This window comes from Glandiceps talaboti, chromosome 1 (assembly GCF_964340395.1).
Source record: "Glandiceps talaboti chromosome 1, keGlaTala1.1, whole genome shotgun sequence".
NCBI classification, from domain to species: Eukaryota; Metazoa; Hemichordata; class Enteropneusta; family Spengelidae; genus Glandiceps; species Glandiceps talaboti.
The window spans coordinates 15,304,547-15,314,714 of record NC_135549.1 but is presented as its reverse complement, the minus strand read 5'-3'; the positions used below and the strand labels follow the sequence as shown (position 1 = coordinate 15,314,714).

The 10,168-nt window shown below is 36.4% G+C and overlaps 1 protein-coding gene across 1 annotated transcript; it reads right to left on the bottom strand.

The window, feature by feature from the left end:
* Window positions 1-5,721: 5,721 nt before the first annotated feature.
* LOC144433605 (neuromedin-U receptor 2-like) lies at window positions 5,722-6,816 on the bottom strand. The gene has a single exon (XM_078121944.1). The coding sequence runs from the start codon at window positions 6,814-6,816 to the stop codon at window positions 5,722-5,724; it is 1,095 nt and encodes a 364-aa protein (XP_077978070.1).
* Window positions 6,817-10,168: the final 3,352 nt, after the last annotated feature.

The window sequence follows — 10,168 nt, the reverse complement described above, 5'->3', positions numbered from 1 at the left end:
CTGTATAGGGAACTATGCTGGATTTGCACAGTAGTCAAGACGGCGGTATACATAAGAATGTCTTAAAACAGAGACTGGCGCCGTTACACGTGTCTACACATTTTACTCTGGCAAACTTTAAGGATTACTGAAAGAGCAGTTTCTGGAATTAACTAAACCTTCTAACTAGACAAACTGTAAAAGTTCTGCATTAAACATTAACTAGTTAGCTGATTGCAGTAATAATCATGTGTTAATTTAACCCTTACTAAGCTGTGTCAAACAAATAAACCGTTTATCTATATATTATAGTAGAAGTAACAGATCATGTCACAAGTTGATTTGTAGGTTTTCAAAGGTAATATCTTTAGTTTCTATGTCATGAAGTATATTGATTTACAAGTTTGGGTGACAGGAATTCATTCAGGGCGTGACACGTGACTATGTTTTTAGAAAACACAAAATAACTCAAGCATAGGACACCAGATATGTTTACATGAATGAAACTAACAATTTCGTTGACGCATGTACGTGCTTTACCGTTGCATTCAAACTTAGTTGGTTCTCTTAATTTTCCTTTTCCTATTTCTACATAGCACTTCTGTGAACGGAAAATCACGTACTAGAATAAAATACCTACAGCTCCTCGGTAGTTGAGAAAGGAAAAGGTTACAAGAGATCTATAATGAAGACAATTTCAAGACAACACATTCTTATATTATATAAAAGTAGTACAAACTTATCAAATTGTGAAGTATAATAAATGTATAGAAGCACACACTGTAGACTGAAGATTGAGCATAACAATGTGACTTTATTTCTGTACATAGATAGTGCTGAGATCGGAGGCAGACCCCCGTCCGTCTCAGGCTAACGCTGTCTCCAGTTTGTGAATATAAAAAAATAAAGCAACTGCAACATGTAAACTTGCTCGACTCTTTTGTTCTAATTACATTAAACAATATTACTGCTATATGCTGGCAGTCTACATCACAACAATACGTAGCGTGTCTAGTCAGAACAGTGGACGCCAGCCACTACACTCAAATTAGACACATTGTCGGAAACACTTTTACTCGCTAAAGTGAAAATTAAAGATTCAGGACAAACTCATGACAAGATGTACATTATATGCTAAGCTGTACAGGGGCACGCAGCAATATGATGTGCTTTATAATTATAATGGACGTGTTTGGTGGTGGTGTTTGTTTGTCTGTCTGTCTGTCTGTCTGTCTGTCTGTCTGTCTGTCTGTCTGTCTGTCTGTCTGTCTGTCTGTCTGTCCGTCCGTCCGTCCGTCCGTCCGTCCGTCCGTGCGTGCGTGCGTGCGTATATGTATGTATGTATGTATGTATGTATGTATGTATGTATGTATGTATGTATGTATGTATGTATGTATGTATGTATGTAAATGTCTATATGTCCTAAGATTCAGTTTCGCATGTCACACAAAAACGGTAGTGTCCGTAACGGTGGTACAGTGTATTAGCACTACTATAGTAACTATAGTAAGGCCGCTTTGTTGGTATATTAGATGACTTTAGACACCCATACTACCACATGTAATAGAAACTGCAATTAAATCTAGTATGTGTGCCCTAAACTCTGATGAGATATGGTGATTTGTAGTGTCCGTAACATGTAGTGTTTGTAAAATGGAGTGTCAAAAACACAAAGTATGTGTGAGATAACTGCCGATGTGTTGTCCATGTTCCACCACTTCACGTGTTCAAATATTTGTTTCACGAGTACATTAGTTACATGATTGCATCGGCAATATTCAGATATTGTACTGGTACGATACAATATTATATTTAGACAATGCTCTAGGATAGAGACAAAAAAAATAGGTTGGCCGTGGTTAGTCACGGATCACGTACTAAGAGTGAAACCGTACATGCTTCCCATATCCATGTGTAAATATTCTTTCTCCTAAAAATCCTCATTAAGCAGTTTACATAGGTTACAATTGCAATTCAACATCCGTCAAGTATCATATAGTGTTAGATTAAACTTAAGTGTCAGAATCGATCGTGATTTTTGGAGCTACTAATCTCTTTTTACCTCTTTTTGCTTGGCTTAGCTTTCCATTTATAGTGTACCTCGGTAATTACCATTCCAAGTCTGTCATAATAATTCCTCGACCATGACGCCTGTATTCCAAAGTTCAAAGAATTTATCTTTATATAGTGTTAATGGTCTGCCAAATGTCTAAAAAGGTTCAGATGAACTCAACATCTCATTCGCTAGGTGTGTTCTTCAAGACATTGTTTCCTGTCTCACGTTTCTAGCCGAGTCCGTTTACCGCCTGTCAAAACGTACGCTTAATTCCTTAATTTGTTCTGCGAAGACGTCAATTGACGTATGGAACTGCCGCAAGCATGTTGTTAAATAGTCTAATCGTTAACTAGCATCTCAACTTACAGTTATTTCGATTACATGGTTGTCTCGAAGAAAGCGAGTTTGCTTATATGTGTGAGAGTATGCGGCGGCGACGGCGACGACGACGACGACGACAACAACAACAACAACAACAACAACAACAACAACAACAACAACAACTACTACTACTACTACTACTACTACTACTACTACTACTACTACTACTACAGCAAAAAATGCATTTTTAAAAGTTACACATTATTGAAATACAATTTTAAAAACGCACACTGCTAAATCAACAGCACGCATTTTTAGAGTTTAATGGAGTACTTTGCTATTTTTTCATTCATTCTACAACTTATTTACTTATGACATAACTTTAACACTATTTGGTGTGGGTGAACATTTTTTAATGATATTGTCATCATGCTGGTTTTCATATTCATGAAATTTCTAAGGTCATGCTGGCCTGCTAATGCTACACAAAACACAAATATCATATGTTTTCTCACACAACATATGATACCTTGCTTTGGGTCCCATACTGAGAATACTGAATCTGGGTTGATATTCTGCTAGCTAAGTTTTCTGTCATTCCCATGAGGAAAGTTAGAATAGGGGAATATCAGTTTTCAGTTCAGCCTCGTACAACACACTACTGGGGGTTTCCTCTAATGTCGTATTGCGTCAACAGATTGCGTTTATCACAAAAACATATACATGTACAATCTTTTGCCCCTCTCTGTAATATGACGAAGGTTTAGGTAAGTTTACTTTCCATTTCACAGTAACTTTTGAAGAGAATTTACGTATAGCTAGAGCTTTTATAAACGCCTGAAGATATTCTCAGCGCGCGCTTTTCTAAAAAGTAGAAGTAATTCTAAATTTGGCTTCCACTCAGTTGGTCCTTTATTTGCATATGTAGTAGTGTAATTGTATTTCTTACTGTTTCTGAATCATGCAACTAGCACACATTTCGTTTGTTCGTTTGTAAGTTGTTATTGTTTGTTGTCAAGTTCCACAAACAAATCTTTCAAGAAAATGTTGAGTTGAAGTAAAGAAATTACATCAGATAATTATTACAAAAAGAAGTAGCGATCGACAGGTGACACAATGTTGCAAGTGTTACAAGCAAAATTTATTTCACCTATAATATAACTAAGAAAAGACGTACAAAGCACAAACGCAAATGAACTAGTGTCCTTTGTTTAATAACGTTATCACAGTTGTAATTAAATTTTAGCTAAATATAACCGGCTTCTCCATATCACACAAACACAACGTTACTACATATACATTACTTTGTGTGTATTTGATAGTTTTGCAACATATTTTAAATGTCATCTACTCTATGACCGAGTCTGGTATATACGGCAGATGAGATAGACTTAAAGATGCATGAACGAGAAAACAGACAAGTTTTACCGTGCACAGTCACACTTCACTATCAAAACTTAAGATCAGCTAGTATTGTAGTAAAAGTATAAACTGCATAGAGACGATGTATGTTGTATACCTGGAACATAGACTTTATTTATCAAAGCCCTGAGTTCGGCCCTCCACGGCATCACTCCAAAGCCAGAGCCAGGCCTAGGAGAGGCAGATGCTCACAGCTCCGCGGTCAAACTCCAAGTCCCTCAAACACGCAACGCTATGGTCGTTATAATTAAATCACAATAAGTCACACATAGGAGATGAATTTCCTAAGATAACAATGGGTCATGCATAATTATGAGTGTCATGGAAATGAAACAAACGACACTAAACTTTAACTTGAATGACATCACCAGACATACGATATTGGCGTACCTATTGTCTTGACACCCCTGTGAGCTATTGCAATAAAAGATATTCATTTCTCTAACTCGGTGTTTGGCGACATGTATAAACAGCGTCATGTCTGAACCTAAACACAGTAATTACAAATTCATGACACTACAATAAAACTGCGGTGATTTAAAACAAACTTTCAAGCATTTTATTTTATCTAAGGAGGGAAAATACTATTACATGAAAATACACTAACTTCCGAATTTTTTTTAGTATACAGTATGTTGACAAACTTTGTTTGAGATTTGTGACCAGAGAAGTAGAATAAACGTATCGGAAATATACTGTTTTATCAAGAAAGGTGTTGTAATACAAACAGACTTGACATTTAATTATTTCTTTAGAATATGTCCTATTTATAATAATCACACTATAAAATTAATTTCATAATTCTTATTGGTTCAAAATAATATTTCTGTTATTTAACGAATTACCGAAATGATACAATTATGATAGTACAATCATGCAGATATATAATGGGAAGGGTATTATATTATTACATATAATTGATCATATCAAAGATTATCAGATGCAGGAGTGATATATATCATTCGTGAAGTGATGATGACAACGACGACGACGACGATGATGATGATGATGATGATGATGATGATGACGATGACGATGATGATGATGATGATGATGATGATGATGATGATGATGATGATGATGACGATGATGATGATGGAGGATTAAAATTAAAGCATCAAAAAGAAACTGTACTCGACTAACAATTCAAGCCTGTTATACTTCCGGTTATCAGTACTATTCTGCAAAATTGCTAGAGCTTAAATGTGTACTATACACTTACGTATGACACACTTTTCTACTGATCGCAGTAATATGAGACTTCTTATATATCTACTATTTGTAACTTACAAACTTCCTATATAACAACTGAATAGAATTTTGTATATGACAAAATAAATAAAAAATTGTGTTTTTCCGATAACCCGACCGGTACTAGTTTTAAGATTTAAAAAAAAAAATAAGACATTCTTTGTCTTCTTGACCGTCGTGCAAGTCTGTTTTCTTTTCCCAAGTGCTACCTGAAAATATTTCATCAAACTATCACAGAGGGGGTATTCTGACCGACATTTCGAAACAATAATTTTAAACAATGAAAAATATAAAATGAAATAAAACCCCCGACCTATCTACCTTCCATGTTATCGGAAACACAATTATTTTTCGCCTAATGTTAACCAGTTTGCACACACCTCACTTGGATCAGTCATTACACATGCTACAACTGTAAATCTTCTTGGCTGACACGTCTGAGCAAGTGAGCGCTAGTGGATTGATTGAGACACGTCCGTGCTGGATTCTTCCGTCAACACTATCCACCAGGCACTGTGCAACATCTAATCGCAGCACGTCTCAACACTGTTTATGTATCATATGTGATAGGTGTTACTTGAACTACTGAAATGAATGGCATTTATTGTATGTAAAGTACAAATAGGACTGATGGAACTCCATTAGTGTCACATTTTTGGATAATTAATTAGATAAGTGAACTTGTTCCTTGCTTACAAAAAAGATGTGTGTGGCTCTTTCGCTTGAGTGTGACTTCTTTTGACGCCAACGGACGTATGATTTGAGTACGCCTTGTCGTCTGTTGTGCGCGTCAGCATGTAATAACGGGTTTTGCTCGTCCGTGATTCTTCGCCACCAGTCTTTCCAAAGCACGATAAGAATGTTTTTTTGAAAGCTTTCCGGTATCGCTTGCTCATGACGTTACACAGAATTGGGTTGGCTGCCGAGTGAACCATGAGAGGAAATATTGAGATGTTAATGATACAGTTCTGGGTCGCTGCTGACACAATTGGCTGTCCAAATCCTTGGAAAAGTAGAAAAAGGAAAGCTATGATTTTAGGAAATAGGCAGATGAAATATATCACTGTTGTCAATATACAAAGTCTTACCACCGCTTTCTCATGATTTGGGGCTTTAGTGTGACAATCGTTGACTTCTCTCATTGCTTTGGATGCTTTCATGAAGTGATATGCTGTGAGGCTGTACAACACTGTCACTGTACAAAGACTGATGCCACACACAATGATGAATAGAATCACTATGGCTATGTAGATTTGTGCAGAAGAACCAACGTGACATTCGACGGCTGACGGAATCTTGATCAGAATCGCTAAAATCCACATCAAACCACTGAAGAAACGGGTTTTACCCTTGGTACAAAGTTGCCGTATACGAAATGGTTGTGAGATAGCAATGTAGCGCTCGAAACTAATGAAGGCAACGCAGAAAGTTGAAGTCAGGATCGCAACATCAACTACCATACCGGTAAGACAGCGTACATCCGAGTTGATCATAAAGACACACGTATTATTTTCACTGGTTAGTAGACACATGTAGATGATCCATAGACACAGTAAGTATAACAGATCAGCTCCTGCTAGGTTAACCAAATAATAGTTTGTGATAGTTTGCATTGACTTAACACGCATCACCACGAACATGAATGAAATGTTCCCAATAATGCCAATCGTTCCTAGGGACACTCCGAGGATGAAAAACACCATTGGGTCTGCACCACAAGCATACTGCTCTTCGTCGAAGGTTCTGTTTTCGGGAGTTGAATTGGTGAAGCTCGTGTTTACATCCATATTGTTCCTAGACCTGATCGAGTCTGTCAGTGAGGTAAGCACACGATGAAACCTGGTCTATTTATGTAAGCCTCTAGACTTGCGCAGTTGCGTACATTTATATTCATGTTTTATGTAACTGCGCCCTCAATTCCTCCCTGAAATTGTCATGGCATGAAATGATAACTTCATTTCATAACATGCGAATAAAGTATATTCGCAAGTTCACCAAGATATCTCCCGAAGGACAAACTTAATACTTAAAAAAACTATGACTTCATTCTCAATAAACAGAAAGATCACCCATCGACGAACTAAAATGAGGAGAAAGGCGCCACACTTGATTTCTTTATGGAGTCTATACTTTGATGTGAGACACTTATGGTTGTGTTTAATTAATTAATAAAGGTAATGCAATGCATGTAAAACAACCGCAAAAGGAAATGAAAAAGGCGGCTGCCACAAGCATAAATACCGTGACATTACGTGCATCATTTACACCATGGCCATCGCTCTGTATTGAAACCATTCAAGTATCTACTGACTACACTGTGTCTTTTTGTCGCCAAAACACAATTTTGTCAAATCTATTAACGTCTAAGGTTATGCACTCATGGGGAATATAATTTCAAACGTTTCACAAATGACTTTCCCCATTGTACAAATAACAAAATAATTACTGATCTTATCACAGAAATTAATATTTGCATTTGATATTAGTGTTTACAATCAATATCGATTGTCTACGTGTACATTATATTGTCATGTATTTACATAATGAAAAGGCACGTACAGTGAGATTAAAACGAAAATTAAGTTGGATACACTCTAATTCGTACACCCTCCAGGTCTCCAGGCGAGCCTCTCTCTCTCTCTCTCTCTCTCTCTCTCTCTCTCTCTCTCTCTCTCTCTCTCTCTCTCTCTCTCTCTCTCTCTCTCTCTCTCTCTCTCTCTCTCTCTCTCTCTCTCTCTCTCTCTCTCTCTCTCTCTCTCTCTCTCTCTCTCTCTCTCTCTCTCTCTCTCTCTCTCTCTCTCTCTCTCTCTCTCTCTCTCTCTCTATCTGAATTAGCAGTGCTGATTATAATTTTAAACTTACTGTAATTGGGTTGGTTGTGAATATTGAATGGTAAGAGTTGGTTTCTAAGGTGATCAGAAACTGGACAGATTAACAGAAAGTGGTACTCATCTTCTACATCCCCTGAATTACAAATAGTGCACAATCTATTATGAGAATCAATACCATGATGCCGTCCCTGTTCTATGACCAAAGGCAAATATGAGCATCTGAAACGTGCCAAAACCTAAATAAATTTATGACTACAATTCAAGGATAAATACCTTTCAGGTTCAAGTACTCTTTTAAAAGATACTGTAAGTGTAAGTACGTAATTTGGGTTTTCCTCTCAGCTGTCCAGCCCAGAGCTGCTTGCAAACATGAGAAACCCTGACAGTGATATTATCCAGAAATACTTTCTCATTACCAATTTCCTGAGCAAACCATACATATCCGAAGCCGTATGAAAATAAAATGTTTTGGACTGATGTTACCCATGTATGTCTCCCTAAGTCGTCAAGGTTGCGTAACATTATTAACATCCAGGCGAGTCCATACCGTGTGTAGAGTAAAACTGTCATGGTATCTGCATTTCCATTCCATTCCATTTGAATGATTAAAATGACAGTTAGCTTTTTTGCAAGTAATTGACAATTTAAACCGTTAAACTTAATCACATCTCAGTCAAAGTATATGTGCACACACAAAACACGGTCACGAATGCTCTTCCGTTTTGTTTCAAGGAAAATATAGACTGAAGTTCTTTGAAATCACTTTGTCGTGCAGTAAAATACAAGTCTGCTTATATTTCCTGTATTTTAGAATGCCTTTTATGTTACCAGTCTTTACTGTATTTGGTAATAAATTGAATTTCAATAAACAGAATAACACCTTTACATAGTTTTTTTAAAGAGATCTGTAACACGTATATACAGGGTAATGATTTATGGTGCCGGGTATTGTAACAATGGATACCTCAGCTGGCATAAAACTGATCAGACGAGTACAGTTGATATTGTTATCAACACTACCTGAAATGCTATCATCTATTATTTATTGCAAACTGGAATTGTTTTCACACAAAAAAAAAACAGACTATGCAATATATCATTCTTAGAGTCCATGTCAAGAATGCCATTTTAATCGAACATACACGTCATGTGCTTTGGCATAGTTACGTGTTATCTTTAGATTTTATCTGTGAATGCCAGGACTACTATTCATAAAGGAAAAATAATTTTTTTCTGAGATAAGAGATACTTAGGATTATATATATTTCATTACAATGTTATCATCATCAATATTTAACGTTTACTCTGTATGGCGTTACAATTAGATATATTCCTCAATATTTTTCTTCGTTCAGACAAGGAAAATACGAGTGATGACCTAAGGGGCCCTTGTCACTCCGAGTCGCTGGACGAGTAGTGACAACCTTTAGGCCACGAGTATTTTCCAGCTGAATGAAGAAAAATATTGGGGAATAATATAATTATACCATGGCCAGTAATATTGTTTTTTAAATCGGCGAAATTAATGGCAATTAATGGCATATTTTTAACACAGCAGAACGCATGATGTAGACACTTGTTTTCGTGGCATAAACGCGCGTTGTCGTGACGTAGAACGACCAGAGTATATATTCCATATTTTTTGTTGAACCTGGCTCGTACATGGTATAATGCGTCTTGTTGAGACTCTACTTTTTCATATTCGAATTAAAATATTTCTATATATAATATAAATGACGGCTATAAAATAGACCGTAAAGATGGATGGATGGGAGGTACACACGCATCTATCTGTCGCTTATCGTATAGTGCTATTTTTAATAATGCATGTAATTCAGTAATATTGATTATGATAACGCCAAAAGATATCAATATTTCATATATGAAATATTGCATTTCGCATTTTGGGAAGAATAGGCCTCGGGAACTAATTTATTTGATATTCAAGGAGTCAGATTTTTACCAAAACTTTGCTACGTGAGAGCTTGTACCTGATCCATTTGAGGTCACATTGCAAAAAATTGATTAACGTTGGCCACTATCTTGTTATCGAGGAAATCGTAAACTCTATTAATTTTATAACTGACTTTAACAAGGTCAAGGTCATAAAGCATATACTATGGATGTAGTCTGATGTTCTATATTCACACATGTTTCATGTTGAACCCTCACTGTTAGCTTCTTGACTTTAACTGAGAATGGATTGGAGTTTTGTTGAACAAGGCAACAGCAAAAAATGATTCATCATTTATTAGGTACATACTGCGTTATCAAAGAGCGAGCAATATGTAATTAAGAATATCTTACC

Excerpts from the sequence above, each read along its gene's own strand:
- LOC144433605 (XM_078121944.1), bottom strand. The coding sequence starts at position 6,816 with ATGGATGTAAACACGAGCTTCACCAATTCAACTCCCGAAAACAGAACC.